Source organism: Vipera ursinii (assembly GCF_947247035.1).
Source record: "Vipera ursinii genome assembly, chromosome: 2".
In the NCBI taxonomy this organism is placed as follows: domain Eukaryota; kingdom Metazoa; phylum Chordata; class Lepidosauria; order Squamata; family Viperidae; genus Vipera; species Vipera ursinii.
In genome coordinates this window covers 152777998-152794377 of record NC_139513.1, presented here as the reverse complement: position 1 = coordinate 152794377, position 16380 = coordinate 152777998, and the positions used below count along the sequence as shown (strand labels likewise).

The 16380-nt window shown below is 44.6% G+C and overlaps 1 protein-coding gene across 1 annotated transcript in view; it reads right to left on the bottom strand.

Moving 5' to 3' along the window:
• The window catches only part of FAIM2 (Fas apoptotic inhibitory molecule 2), a 97654-nt gene that overhangs the window by 57537 nt on the left and 23737 nt on the right, over positions 1–16380 (bottom strand). Inside the window, exon 2 of the mRNA XM_083352475.1 lies at positions 13023–13155. Coding sequence (XP_083208601.1) covers positions 13023–13055 — 33 coding nt within the window. The 5' untranslated portion in view covers positions 13056–13155. The remainder of the gene's footprint in view (positions 1–13022; positions 13156–16380) is intronic.

The following is a 16380-nucleotide window of genomic DNA, read 5'->3' as shown; positions in this document are numbered from 1 at the left end:
CGCAGAGCCCTCTCTGTGGGCACGTGTTGCATCGCTCCAGTCCTAGGCCTTCAGCTGGGTTTTATAAAACCTTTTCGCTTTAGGCTTCTGCCACCATGTGCAAAAAAAAGGTTCAATCAATCAATCAATTTCAACTTCTCGCGGGAAAAAAAAGATCTTGCAAAATTGGAATTGATAGATTGAACTTTTTAGTCCCACCCAGTCTGCCGTTGCCACCGCAGTCACACCCAACCATGCCCACCCAATTGACCACACCCAGCCAATGGGCCACGCCCACCTGGCACCCGACGATACATAAGTGGGTTTTGGGTTGCAGTTTGGGCACTCGGTCTCTACAAGGTTCACCATCACTGCCCTACAAGATGTTCCTCCTTACTTGTTTATTCTCACTACGCTTATGGCTTTGGTCTCTCTCTCTCTCTCTCTCTCTCTCTCTCTCTCTCTCTCTCTCTCTCTCTCTCTCTCTCTCTCTCTCTCTGTGTGTGTGTGTGTGTGTGTGTGTGTGTGAGAGACAGAGAGAGAGAGAGAGAGAGAGAGAGAGAGAGAGAGAGAGAGAGAAAGAGAGAGAGAGAGTCTGTGGGCACTGATCTGTCCTATTTCACTGTATTGTTTTATTGTAAAAGAAAAAGGGTGCCGGAACTCACACATGTGATACAACCCGCCTTGCCTACCCTACAAGGTTCCATCCAAAGAAGGTGCCGGAACTCCGTTCTGAGCATTCTATGAGAAAAAAAGCCCTGACCATAAGCACAACAGGTTGGAAGGCTGTGTACTAAAGGTCAGAACAAAGAGTTGAATGTGTGTGATGTGCAGAAAATAAATGACAATCTTAATCACTTTATTGTTCAACAGAAACAGATACCTGCATATCATTCTACTGTCAAATCTACACAGCATAATCAAGCTTTGTTCTGATAATTTGGGAAACCCTCGCCACATCACATACACGCTTATCTAGATTGCTATACACATTTCCAGCCAATCTGAAAGCGAAAGGGAAATCTTACATAATCCTGTAATGGTCTGTGGGAGACAGGAGGGAGAACCCAGACTGGATAACAGGTGTCTAAAATATGTCTCAGTCTCCAGAAGGTGTGAGGGCATGGGGAAATGCCTCAGAAGGGGCCCTCTCCCTAGTTTTTCCAAGAATAAAAGGAAAGGAGGGGCGAGGTATTTTCAACCTTGCTAGATTATGTTAGTATAATCTTACAATAAAGATAGAGCTAATGTTCCTGGCTGTACAGATAGTCCTCAACTTATGACCACAATTGAGCCCAAAGTTTCTGTTGCTAAGCGAGACAGTTGTTAAGTGAGTTTTGCCCCATTTTACAATCTTTCTTGCCATACTTGAATCACTGCAGTTGTTAAGTCAGTAACCCGGCTGTTAAATTATTCTGGCTTCCCCATTGCCTTCGCTTGTCAGAAGATCACAAAAGGGGATCACATGACCCCGAGAGACTGCAACCGTCATAAATATGAGTCAGTTGCCAAGCATCTGAATTTTGATCCCACGACCCTAGGGAAGCTGCAATGGTTGTAAGTGTTAAAAAAAATGGTCATAAGTCGCTTTTCTCAGGGCTGCTGCAACTTCAAATGGTCACTAAACAAACTGTTGTAAGTCAAGGACTACCTGTATTTCTCATCCGGACTACCTTACTAAACTCTTGATGTGAGTCTATTTCCCTTTTCTCAGATGTTTCTTTTGTTTGAGAAGCAAATTAGTTGGTTGCAATGCTAGGAAGGACCGATATCTATTTTGAAGGAAACCTATATTCCAAGTCCTGTGTTTAAGACAGAGGAGTTTGTAAAGAAATCATCATTGGGATTTGCCTAAACTTTCTGTGAATAGGTGGATGCATTCCAATGAGGACGCTTTTGTTTTTTAAAAAAAAAATGTTGTGGTCTTTTCATGCAAGTGGAATTATTGCCAAGAAGCGTTCCAGTGTATCACGTTTGTCACAATCCTCTAGTGATGCTTGAACAAGGGAAGTGTTGCTCCTTCCTGTCCCTCCTTTTCAAAGTGAGAACAGGAAGGGGCTAAGGGGGAATGAATCAAAATCACAAACTTGTCAACAAGATCCTCAAAACTCCTCATGTTAACCTGATTCAAATCCTGAGTCTAGAGTTGTGCTAAACCCATGGAAGAAATGTTTAACCATTTCAGGCATGCAGCTATATTTAAGAGGATGGTTACTTAGATTGAAATAGGCAATCTTCAAACAACAGGGAAGGGGAGGGAGGAGGAGAGATGGATCTGGATCGCATCTTCATTTACAACTGAAAAGGAAGAAGCAATAACAATAAAACCAAGGAGAGTTCCCTTTCCCACGGAAGGGCCTGACACCTAAGTAAATGATGGGAGCCTGACCAAATGGATGAGGGGAGGGGGCTGAAATGGGAATGCTTTATATAGGATTGAAATGTAACTTTGTTAGATTCCGTCTTGTATTGCCACAATCGATTCCATCCTAGTAAACATTTTCCTTTTGGACTAAACTTGCATCCAAGAGTTCTTATTTCCTAAGATGTGGATTGAGGTGGGTCCTGACATTGGCCTTTCCACCCTATACAATTGCTGCTGGGGAAAAGCTACCATTAAGTGAAAACTGACACTTTCCAGCAGGATTCCATATCAGCTTTTCTCCTCCCATTAATTATGTATCCACTGTGCTCTCCTCAGCTAACATTTATCACATGATGATATGGTAGGGACAGTAGAAACTTCACAAGCTTCATCAGTGCTTTCCTTTTAGGAGGGCTTTAGTGTTTGTTTCTTAGTTGTTCCTAGGACTTCTTAATATAATTCATTAGCTTTGTACAGGTTTCCCCATGGTTAACATTAACCATAGTTTATTCAATTAATCCAGCATTAAAGGTAAAGTTTCTCCCGCACATGCGTGCTAGTCATTTCTGACTCTAGGGGCCGGTGCTCATCTCCGTTTCAAAGCCGAAGAGCCAGTGCTTGTCCGAGGATGTCTCCGTGGTCATGTGGCCGGCATGACTAGACACCAAAGGTGCACGAAACGCTGTTACCTTCCCACCGTAGTGGTCCCTATTTTTCTACTTGCATTTTTACGTGCTTTCGAACTGCTAGGTTGGCAGAAGCTGGGACGAGTATCCAGTGTTACAGGGTGGCAAAACACACTGAATCATAATCTGACAGTCCAGAGAAAAATATGGCTGACTAATCTGTGGTTCAGCATGAACAACTGCAGGAATTTGTACTAGGTGCTTGATATTTCAGAAAGCACTGGTCAGGCATGACAAGAGCCCCTTCTATACTCAGGCACAAGACTTTTGTGAAGTGGCACTAGCATTCTTTTTTAAGAACGCCTTTAGCACACTTTTGAAAGAATACTAGACCTGTACTCAAAAACAAGAGGATGAATGGAGAAACCCAGCCAGAGCAACACAGCTCTAACTTGTGTGGCCTTAAAACTACAGGAATAGAACTACAGGTAGTCCTTGAATTATAGCCACAACTGGACTTGGAATGTCTGTTGTAAATAATTGTAGTCATAGATTCAGTTGGGCCCAATTTTACAATAATTTTATGGCGTTTGCTAAGGGAATCGTGCAGTTGTTCAGCAAATCCATCTTTTTGCTGGATGGGTGCTTTTTGCCAGAAATTAGCAAAAAAAAGAGATCACAATTGCAATCATGTGGCTGAAGGATTCTGCAAAAGGCCGTAAACGTGAGCCAGTTGACAAGCACCCAAATGGCAATTGCATGACTACAGAGGTGAGGTGATGATTATAAATGCAAGGGCAGATTGTAATCAGTGGGACAATTTGCCTCCAGAAGTTGTGAATGCTCCAACACTGGAAGTTTCTAAGAAGAGGCTGGACAACCGTTTGTTTGAAATGGTATAGGGTTTCCTGCCTGAGCAGGGGGTTGGACTAGAAGACCTCCAGGGTCCCTTCCAATTCTGTTATTCTGTTCCGTAAGTTACTTTTTCCAAGGCTGTTGTAACTTTGAACCATTGCAAGCAAATAGTTGTACCTGAAACTTAAAATAACATGACAAGTGACATAAAAACAGATGTAGAGCACAAAATGGTTAGGGTGAAGTAGAAACGTTTCTGATAGCAAAGACTGTATTTTTAAGAGGTAAAGGACTGCAATGAGTGGAAGCAAGCAGGTGAGACTGTGAGTTTTGGGGAATCTATTCACGGAGAGTTTAACAAGGTAAATTAGTTCTTTTTGTGTGTTTCCTATGTCAAGAAAGTAGAATGGAATGAAAAAGTAATCTGATTTTTAGTATAATTTAATGGATTGTTTTAGTAGGAAGGAAGTGTCAGTCTCACTAGGTAGACCAGACCAGGAAATCAACTCCACAGGAAGGCTAAAATTATTGTTATTGCGATTGTTTACAACAATAGAATCTTGAAGATCTGGTTCTGCTGTACTTCCTCCTAATGGTTCAGTGAATTAGGGAAGCATCAGCCTGAACCACTTCCTAATATTGTCTCACTCTGGACTTAAAAAATACTCCAGCCCTATTTTATTTATGAGATTCGTAGGCTGTTCATCTTTTGCCTAGATAACAATTCTTGTGTATCTCTTTTGAGATCATTTTCCTTCATCTACAGGAATGTCAATTAAATCTGAATGGTTATTAAATCCAACTTTTGGCCATTTGTTTCAATTTACATCACTTGTTTATGTGAAGCCTCTAAGAAATTGGAGCATCTCATAAAATCATTAATGAGAAGCAAATAGATACTCCTCTCAAGCTTCTCTCGGAAAAATTAATGGCTCAGTCTAGCATCCTGGAAAAGAAAGTTCCACGGCATTAAAAGATTCAGCCCTAATGAATTCATTAATCAATGAGCATTTATTCAGTTTCCCAAAATCTGTTTATTAACCTCTTACTTTGCAACAATAAACCTAACTAGTGATTATCTTGCGTGATTGTATCCCACTCTAAGAGGTTTGACTGTATAATTAACTGACATCGTTGGACATTAAATGTCAGTGAAGTCTGAACTAAAAATGTATCTCTATTATTCCAAGTTTGTTAAACTGAGGCTTTACTGCAATTATGATCAGACAGGATTTCAAAAAGGCATTTGGAGACTGCATGTACTCTTATGGCTTCAGGCTGTCCATCCTCAAGTTAGAAAATTGAGGAGTATATAGATTCCTGCATTTCACAATCTGTCCAACAGCTTGGTCAACTTCCACATGTAATTTTAGGTAGCCAAATTATTTAGCTGTGTTCTTAAGCAGAACTTTCGAGCTGAATGAGAACTGAAGCACCAAATCTCCCCCTTAGGCTTCTAACAGCACGTCTCATGTTGCTGGTATATGTATGATATACCATAACACTAAATAAATAATTAGTATCAGTGTCAGACCACAGTTTTTGGGCCAAAAAGACCAGATTTGAACATAGAGCTCCTGATCTCTCAGCTCAACCTACCTCACTCTAGGCCCTGCCTTGATTTCCCAGAGGAAAGATGTATACAAATATTATTAGGATGAAGGGCATAGAAGAATCTACCCTGGTTATAAAAATGATTCAATATGCTGTTGCCTTCCAACTTTTTATTAAGCATGGATTACTGTCCTCAACCTGAATATCCCAATGGTGCTTTTTCGAAAAGGCAACTGGCAACTTGTAAGTGAAGGAAAGAAAAAGAACTGAATAAAACTTCTTGGATGAGAAGTGAAATATTTTCAAAGGAAAAAAAACCCAGGAAACACCAATTGTCTTTTGGAAAAAACACCTTTGTGACAATCATGACCTGGATGCCACCCCCCACCCCCTGGGAGGCGGAACCGACCAGATGGTTCTGCCCCAGGCACCTGATGGACCCTGAGAGGCTCCAGACGGAGCTTGGGACATTTCCTGCTTCCCTTGCCCACAACTCTGCTGAGGCCCTAGTAGAAGCCTGGGAGAGGGCGGCTGCTGGGGCCTTGGATCGAGTTGTGCCTTTGCGGCCTCTGACCCAGCGCAGATCCCAGGTGGCCCCCTGGTTCACGGAGGGTCTCTGAGAGATGAAGCGCCAAAAAAGACGCCTAGAGAGCTGTTGGAGGTCCAGCAGATCCGAATCTGACCGAACACAGCTAAGATCTTATCTGAAGTCTTACCTAGTGGCGATGGAAGCGGCAAAGCGTGTTTACTTTTCCGCTCTCATTGCGTCCACAGATAACCGCCCAGCTGCCCTGTTTAGAGTGACCTGCTCACTGCTTAATCAGCGACCGAGGGATGACCCCTTCCACGTTAGGGCTGAGGAATTTGTACAGTATCTGCAGGACAAAATCGCTCAGATCTGGACTGGTTTGGACTCCGACTGGGTAGAATCCGGGGGAGTGGAGAGGACAGGTCTTGGTTATACCATTTGGGGTGAGTTTGACTCTGTGTCTTTGGATGATGTGGACAGGATTATGCATAGACTGAGTGCTACAACTTGTCTATTGGATCCATGTCTCTCCTGGCTGGTTTCGGCCGCCGGAGAGGTGACAGGGGGCTGGCTCCAGGCAGTTGTCAACACTTCATTGTTGGAGGGTGTCTTCCCCTCTGCCTTAAAAGAGGCGGTGGTGAGGCCCCTTCTCAAGAAGCCTGTCCTGGACCCGGCCTTCTTGAATAACTATCGTCCTGTCTCCAACCTTCGCTTTGTAGCGAAGGTTGTTGAGAGTGTTGTGGCGCGTCAGCTCCCGCAATTCCTGGATAAAGCGGACTATCTGGACCCGCACCAGTCTGGTTTCAGGCCTGGTTACAGCACAGAAATGGCATTGGTCACACTGGTAGATGATCTCTGGTGAGCCCGGGGCAGGGGTTGTTCATCTGTCTTGGTCCTACTTGACCTCTCAGTGGCTTTTGATACCATCAACCATGGTATCCTGCTGCGACGGCTTGAGGGGTTAGGAGTGGGAGGCACTGTTCTACGGTGGTTCTCCTCCTACCTCTTGGGCCGCTCGCAGTTTGTAGTGGCATGGGGGCAGAGATCTACCCTGAGGCCCCTTTCCTGTGGGGTACCTCAGGGGTCGGTTCTCTCCCCCCTCCTGTTTAACATCTATATGAAGCTGCTGGGTGAGATCATCCGTGGCTTTGGGGTGAGGTATCACCAATATGCGGATGATACCCAGTTGTTTATCTCCACCCCGAGCCAACCCAGTGATGCCCTTGACGTGATGTCCTGGTGCCTGGAGGCAGTGCGGTCTGGATGGGAAGGAACAGGCTAAGGCTGAACCCCTCCAAGACTGTGGATTCCGGCATCTCGTATTGTCCAATGTTCCATCTCGTTTGATGGGGGGGAGGTATTGCCCCCCCTCAGAAAGGGCCCGCAACTTGGGTGTCCTCCTGGATTCACGGCTTAACTTGGAGGATCATCTAACTGATGTGACCAGGGGGGCCTTCGCACAGGTTCGCCTGGTGCGCCAGTTGCGCCCTTTTTTGGACTGAGATCTCCTATGCATGGTCACCCTCGCCCTTGTCACTTCTCGCCTGGATTACTGCAATGCTCTCTACATGGGGCTGCCCTTGAAGTGCACCCGGAGGCTTCAGCTGGTGCAAAATACAGCCGCGCGGGTGCTTATGGGAGATTCTCAGTACTCCCATGTTACACCACTCCTGAGTGAGCTACATTGGCTTCCGGTTGCCCTCCGGGTGCGATTCAAGGTGCTGGTAATTACCTTTAAAGCCCTACATGGCTTAGGCCCGGGGTACTTGCGAGACCACCTGCTGCCATTGTCAACCTCCCATCTCCTGGTTCGCTCCCACAGAGTCGGTCTCCTCAGGGTTCCATTGGCTAAGCAGGGGGAGAGCCTTCTCTGTGGGTGCGCCGACCCTCTGGAATGAGTTGCCTCCAGAGCTGCAGATGGCCCCTAACCTTCGGTCCTTCCACCGTGACCTGAAGACATGGATGTTCCAACAATTGGGCCTGGACTGACTATAGTTTTAAATTTGGTTTTATTGGGTTAATTGTTATGTATTTATTATATTTTGTTTAATTCTTTTTTAAATTTTGTATTTTATGTTTTTTAACTTTTTATTGTTGTGAGCCGCCCTGAGTCCTTAAGGAGAAGGGCGGCATATAAATTTAATAAATTCAATTCAATTCAATGATTGAGAGTCTCCATAGACCTTCAATTTGAATTTAAAAATCATTCCTAGTTTTGCCTTTTGCCATTCCTTTTTTTAAAACAAAGAAACAAACTTGGCTCCAGGTGATATTCCTCATGTCCATTGTAAGTTTAACAGCACAGATCTGCAAGAGTGCAAAAGAGTGGCCATTAGCACACACACAAGGCAGTTCTCAATGGGGGGATTTCCTGTCTGTTTCTGACATGGCCCAGTTGAGATGGCAGCTTCTGTCTCTAAACTGTGACCTGTTTCATTATTTAGAGGGAACTAAAGGGGAGAAAGATATATCAGAGCCCATCGATAAATAAAATGACAGCAAATTATATTATTCTATAAAATATATTTGGGAAAAGGGGAATATGATTTAGTTATTTCAATTGGACAACAGAATGTTTGGTGCAGGACCACAATACACAATTGGATCTCCTCAGCATACTGTTGATACTTGGTCCCAGGCTGACTAATGACCTCTCTCTGTGGTTTCATGCAGATGTTAGGAGAAATGGGGAGAACAGAAGAGCAGAGGTGATATCAAGGCGATTCCCACAAGTTTTAAGTTTTCAGTAAGCTGAGTAGTGCATGGAAGTCCTGAGGCAAGGATTCCTAAAACTGAAAAGGGAGAGTTGGTGGCGGTGACTCAGACATGACGGATGCTCAGAGGTTGACTCAAAGTTCGACTTTCAGAACTTTTCAGTACTCAGTGGAGGATATGAAGAAGTAACAGCCTCATAGCTGAGAACACAACTTAGTTATCTTCCAGTCCACCAGACTTAATTCCCCAAAATTAGTAACAGTAGTAATAGGATACTATATCTAAAATTTTTCAGTCTTCAGGAAAACTCCTAGTAAAAATGCTGGTTAAATTTCCTTAATTTGGTACGTCCTGAAGGCGTGATAAAAATACCTACCAGAATTCCCAGCCAATATTATTCATTTGATTTATATAGCTGTCCATCTCAAAATACAAACTATAAAGAACAAATACAAATAAAACACATAGCAACCAGGTATAATCTAACTTGGGTCTTCAAACTTGGCCCTTTTATGACTTGTGGACTTCAGCTCCCAGAATTCCTAAGCCAGCATGCATGACTGAGGAATTCTGGGAGTTGAAATCCACAAGTCATAAAAGGGCCAAGTTTGAAAACCCCTGATCTAACTTATCATCTATACATGGTCAATGGTGGTGGATTTGGGAAATTATAGTCTGTACAGATCAAGAATAAAAGAAGCCACATTTCTCATATAGCATGCCATCCTCTTTTTGTTTTTTACTCAAAAGCAAAAACTGGCCCATTCTGTATTGCACCATAACACATGATAAGTGCAAATTTAGCCCTTTCTTTTCTAGAATTGAATTGCCAAACTCCCTGCTGCAGTCTCAGTTCTTAGTAAACATTATTCCGGTATATTTGTTGAACAGCAAAGTTGACCATTAAGCAAGTACTGGAGTGCATGACACCAGACACGTTACTCGAAGGCAAAAATCACAAAGCTGCATCTCACTTATTTTGGCCATGTCGTGTGGGGAAATTCACTGGAGAAGGCAATTATATTTGGAAGAGTTAGCAGTAAAAGGAAACCAGGCTGCCAAAGAACATGGTAGCTAAACATCATCAAAGCTGACAGCAGCCAGACCATAGATAACTCAAAGAAATAGTGCAAGATTGGAAGCTGAGGAGAGACCTGAGCCATAGAATTGCCAAGAGGTGGACAGGACTGAATGGATAACATCAGCATCAAACTTCCAGGACTTGAAGAAACCTTAAGTCACACCAGGGCTACCTTGTGGCTATATAGTAGAGAATTAAATTAGCAGTGATGGACTTACACTTGTCTGCCATTTTTCTAACTTTTCCAGTAAAAGGTAAAGGTAAAGGTTGCCCCGCACATGCGTGCTAGTCATTTCCAACTCTAGGGGTCGGTGCTCATCTCCATTTCAAAGCCGAAGAGCCAGCGCTTGTCCAGCGCTTGTCCGAGGACATCTCCGTGGTCATGTGGCCGGCATGACTACATGCCAAAGACGCACGGAACGCTGTTACCTTCCCACTGTAGTGGTCCCTATTTTTCTACTTGCATTTTTACGTGCTTTCGAACTGCTAGGTTGGCAGAAGCTGGGACGAGTAACAGGCGCTCACTCTGTTACGCAGCACCCAGGATTCAACCCGCCAAACTGCCGACCTTCTGATCGACAAGCTCAGCGTCCTAACCCACTGAGCCACCGCGTCCCTAGCTTTTCCAAGGGGTCCACAATCAGTTTCAACGGAGTCCCAGGACTCCCTTTTTTGCCCAGTTTGAAAAGCACTCTGAGGGATACGCACTTTGGGTAACCCCGCTCTTTCCCCTTTTACTCCATTTAAGAGATAAAAAGAAGGTGTGATGCTATGCGATTTTAGAAATACCTTAAACATTACAAGGTGGTTTGAAGGTGTCACACCCTGGGGACAGATGGACCTGATCTATTGCATCTGCCTTCCAGGTACAGAGCCATCGGTGGAACTCTGTGTGACGATGATGTGACAACATGAGAAGGCAAAAATGAACCATTCAGGAGGCAGCTCTTACCCATCTGGAGGGGGAAAGCATACAAAGAAGGAAAAGACAATGACCCCCTAAGTCAGGGGTGTCAGACTCAATTTCATTGAGGGCCGCATCAGCATTGCAGTTGCCCTCAGGGGGCCGGGTGGGTGTGGCCAGGGTGGGCGTGGCCTACTGGGTGGGTGTGGCCAGAGTGCATATGGCCTACTGGGTGGGCATGGCCAGCGCTACATCGTTGGCATCAAGGGTGCCTATGGGGGCCTGGGCAGGAGTGGGGCAGATCTGAGGGTCTCTGGCAGAAGGAGGGTCTCTGGGCTAGGGCCAAGGCAGTGGGGGCCGTTCCCTCACTGTTTCCAGGATGGCTTCGCGGGCCACATGAAACCACTTTGCGGGCCGGATCCGGCCCCCGGGCCTTGTGTTTGACATGTCTGCCCTAAGTGAATATTTGTTCGTACTTTTCCCTGCATGAGTGAGTTATTCTCTTGATAATGACATGTGCCTGGAGGTGCCTTGCACTTGAGGGTGCTTTGTCCTGATTTTCCCTCCCTTGTTTCTCCCCCCCCCCACCTTTGCATGGTTGTCTTGCCAATACTCTAATCACTCCTTCCTTAACCCAGTTCTCTCCAGCTATGCTTCAATTCTCATTATTCCTCAGTCAGTATAACTACTGGTGGTATTGGCTGGGACTTCCATCTGAACACATCTGGAGAGTCCTGGATTCAGGAAGCTTGGCCTCAAGCAACAGCTTTTCCCTTATCCTAAGCCAAGTATGATCATTGGAAAGGGTAGTCTGAAATAACTTTCAGGTCTGATTTGGTTAAGCCAATGGCCGTGCACAATAGCAGAGACTTTGATTTTAATACCTGACAAACAAAAGCAGCCCACTGCTTTTGCAAACGGCTCATGGTGCAGTTTTGCTATTTCACCCAGTATACCATACAAGCAATAAATCGTCTTCTTATAAATATCTTTCCTTTGTAATTTCAGGCATGTCTCTTTTTCCACGATGAGCAGGACACTGCATTCAAGCAGGGTTTTCTTGCTTTGTGTCACCTGACCTGCTTTCCCTTCCAGGAACCCTCTCACTTGGAAAAGGGAAAAAGAAAGAGAAATGGAGTTTCTGTGTCTCTTCAGGGTCTGCTGTTTTATTGCCAGACTTTTAGTTGACTTTGTCTCTGCAGGAAAACCATCCTTAACATTTTTCAGGGGTAGGTAATCTCGGCTCTTTTATGACTTGTGGACCTCCACTCCCAGAATTCCTCAGGCAGCCATGCTGAGGGGAAAGGGAGAGGTTTCCAAGCTGAGCCATGCTGGCTCAGGAATTCTGGGAGTTGAAGTCCACGAGTCATAAAAGAGCCAAGGTTGCCTACCCCTGATTTAGATGATCAAATCATGTGGGATGGCACTACTATCGCCCCTCCCTCTCTGTGTGTTTGTGTTTGTGTGTGTGTTGAGAGGAGAAATGTTCCATTAGAAACATTCCCATTAGGGATACCTACAACTGTAGAGTGTTGCCACATCAGGCAGTTTTAGCTACACAGATCCATAATCATTCATACAGGTATTTCCAAAATCTGTGTCATTATATGAACAGTTATCTTAGAGATAAATCTAGGCCAATCACTTCCAAAGGAGGGAGACATTGTAGCAAGGTCTTCCATATCTTTCCTTTCTGACCCCTTCCTCAGCCAAGGCCATTATGTTGGAAATGAGATATTAGCAGGAAATAAGACTGTGTTTGCATTCTTTTCCCCTTGATTATGTTTTCTAAATGAAAGGAAATGGGCATATGGAAAAGCAAAGAATTGAGATTTTTCTCTGTAATTTGAAATGGCACAGCCCAAGATAGAGATTTTTTTAAAAATAAAGTAAACTTTAATCAAGACACGCCTGGAAGAGAGGATGGGCTTCAGGAAATCTTCAACCCAGAGCTAATCAGGTTTTAGATTGTATATGTGGCCAATAACACTGATACGTTCTGAATGAATTCAAAATATTCCTTTTTTGCTGATGGGCCTTGAGTATATACTTATTTGTCATAAAGTTGGCTATAAAAAATAAAGTTCAAAAACATGTTCAAACACTGGGTGTGCTGTTTAAAGGCAGTTAAATAAAGGCAGTCATTCAAAAAGTACATTTGGGAAATATGCTAGATGTTATTTAGGGGGGGGGAAGGCTGCTGAGAGTTTTGGCACGGATCAAAAATTGGCAAGTGGTGATGGGAACCAATTACCTGGCTCAACTTTATGTTTTTGACCCAGAATAGTTTCTCGCTAAGAAGGCTGAATCCTCCCTTCCTAAAAGGAACCAGTTAGGGCAGACAATATTGTTAACTGTTGGATCGTGCAGCATCACATATCCCACGGTTTACCTTATAAATCAGGTGTGCTTACTGGATAGTTGTGCAACATCCAAGGAGGCTCCATTTCCTTTCCAACAACACCAGTGCTGTCAAACTGGCCTCCAGAATCCCATTGCCAGGAAGATGAGGCACACAGAGGAAAAAGAGTCAGACCGTGAGATGTCCTAGGGGAGAAAGTAGAAATCTTGAGTACATATGGCAGATGAGTAGCTAATGTCAAGGCTGAAAGCCACATCTCTGGGCTTTTCATGTCTGGATTGGCACACCCTAGCTAAAGTTCATTGCACTCCACTGTACTGCATCTGAGAAAAAAAATAGAAAATACAGGTCAACAGAACAATGACTTCAAAGAATGAGAAGCCATTGAGAATATACCTGTTGTAGATATTACTGTTGCATAATTTTGCATACCATTGCCAATCAGTGAGGAATGTCAAGGGTACCTGGCTTATCCAGTTTTAGATTTCCTTTGGGAAGGAATTGGTTGGGAACTGAAGACACTTTCCATGATATCTAATTAATATGCATGCATTTATAGTAAGCGGCGATCTTGTTTAGCACAGGATTCTAATCCACTGGGCTTTGTTTGAGACTTACAGCAGAATGCTGATGCCTCAAATCAAGGCAGAGAGGGTTTGCCTTGATTTTCAGCACAGAGCCAGTATAAACAGACGTGTCCTTCATTTCCTTCCCTTCCATGTAGAGGAAAGAATCATTTCCATCTGTTACATGTTTTTCTTGGGCCATCCCATTTCTTTTGCATCATTTTCTCAAATTATAAGGTCTGTCGGGTTTAAAAGTCACGACTGCCTCAGGTCACCCGCTTTAAGAGCTCTAATCGCAGGAATCTTACATCTCAATAATTGCAGGGTTTAAAGGGAATCTTATCTGTCTCACCTGACTCTCAAACAATACTATCACCCTAATCAACATAGTATCATCTGGGTGTGTGTGTGATGCTTTACAAAGAACTAGCTTGACAGGTCTCTAACTGCATGGATCCCCTCCAACCTCTAAATAGGTGAAAACAGATCTCCAGAAGACCAATTTCAAATGGCAGTGACTTTATAATACAGATAGTCCTCGGCTTACAACAGTTTTTTTAGTGACCGTCCAAAGTTACAGTGGCACTGAAAAATGTGACTTATGACCATTTTTCCTAGTTACAACCTTTGCAGCATTCCCATGATCACGTGATCCAAATTCAGCTGCTTGGTAACTGGTTCATATTTATGACCATCGCTTTGTCCCAAGGTCAGGCCCGGGTACAGCATGGAGACGGCATTGGTCGCGCTGATGAATGATCTCTGGCGGGCTCGGGACAGGGGTTGTTCCTCTGTCCTAGTCCTATTAGATCTCTCAGCGGCTTTTGATACCATCGACCATGGTATCCTACTGCGACGTCTCAGGGGGTTGGGAGTGGGGGGCAGTTTTACAGTGGTTCTCCTCCTACCTCTTGGGCCGTTCGCAGTCGGTGTTGATGGGAGGGCAGAGGTCTGCCCTGAAGTCTCTCGTTTGTGGAGTTCCTCAGGGGTCGGTCCTCTCTCCCCTCCTGTTTAATATCCATATGAAGCCGCTGGGTGAGATCATTCGTGGTTTTGGGGTGGGGTATCATCAGTACGCTGATGATACCCAACTTTTTCTTTCCACCCCAAACCAACTCAGTGATGCCCTCGACGTGATGCCCTCGACGTTGCGTGGAGGCGGTTCGGGTTTGGATGGGGAGGAACAGGCTCCAACTCAATCCTGCCAAGACTGAGTGGCTGTGCGTAGAGGCATCTCGAGTGGATCATTCTATTCCACCTTTAATGATTGGGGGTGAGGTGTTACCCCCCGTCGATAGGGCTCGCAACTTGGGTGTCCTCCTGGATTTGCGGCTCAGTTTTGAAGATCATATAGGAGCCGTGACTAGGGGGGCTTTTGCCCAGGTTCGCCTGGTGCGCCAGTTGCGGCCCTATCTGGACCGAGATGCCTTGCGCACAGTCACTCATGCACTCGTGACCTCCCGGTTAGACTACTGTAACGCTCTCTACATGGGGCTGCCCTTGAGGACCACTCGGAGGCTTCAACTGGTGCAGAATGCGGCCGCGCGAGTTGTGATGGGGGCTCCCCGATACTCCCATGTAACACCTCTGCTCCTCAAGCTGCATTGGCTTCCGGTTGCCCTTTGGGTGAGATTCAAGGTGCTGGTGATGACCTATAAAGCCCTAAATGGCTTGGGTCCGGGATATTTGGAGGAACACCTGCTGCCGGCATCAAGTTCCCTTTGTCCTATGCGCTCCCACAGGGAGGGCCTTCTCAGGGTGCCGTTGGCAAAGGATTGCCGGAGGGCGACACCCAGGGGGAGGGCCTTCTCTGTGGGTGCGCCTGCCCTCTGGAACCAGTTACCCATAGAGCTCAGGACTACCCCTGATTTTCGTTCGTTCCACCGGGACCTGAAGACCTGGCTCTTTGAGCTTTCCGGCCAGGACTGAGAACTTTTAATTTTTAATTAAAGGGGTTTTAATTAGAGTTAAGGGTTTTAGATTTAATCAAGGATAATTTAATTTATTTTAATTTGTTATTAACTTTTGTATTGTTATATTGTCTTAATTGCCTTGTGAACCGCCCTGGGTCCTACGGGAGAAGGGCGGTATATAAGTTTAAATAAAATAAAATAAATTAAAAATAAAAATGTGACCACTTTGTGCGCCAAGCAAAGTCAATGGGGAAGTCAGATTCACTTAACAACCTTGTTACTAACAAGTGCAGTGATTTACTTAACAACTGTGGTAAGAAAAAATGGAGCAAAACTGACTTAACAAATGTCTCACTTAACAACAGAAATTTTGGGCTCAGTTTTGATCGTAAGTCAGGGACTACGTGTATTAATGTGGTTCTCCAGACTGTTTATGCAAAACAGAGTTAGAGGCAGTGGATGTTTATGCTTTCTTTTGAGCTGGAGCAGCCCGGCTATCTCTCTGATCTGATTCTGATCAGTGAGAATTGTGTAACCTCCATCAAAAGCACATTAGATATTGGCTCGCTTCCTTCATTTTCTGTAAGGTGGAAGAAAAAAAAATACCTGCCTCCCTCTTAAGCCAAGGAGAGAAGCTGTTGGAACAGCTTTTCATATTTGGTGTCCTTTAGCACTGATCATATTGTCATACCCAAGGCGGTCAAGAGCATGATGTCTCACCAACTGAATAGTCAAATGGCCTGGATAGAGTTCTTTACCGGATGTAATTGAAGGCATTGACTTCCAAATTGAAAAACATCCAACATTCCTTTCAAACATTAAGGACTGGTGTGATGTTCGTGTAAGAGCTGAAACTGAAACCCAGAGGCTTGTCAGTGAGCCTTATTTCAGAGCCCACATGATGGAAATTTACAGAAAGTCTACATTTCCA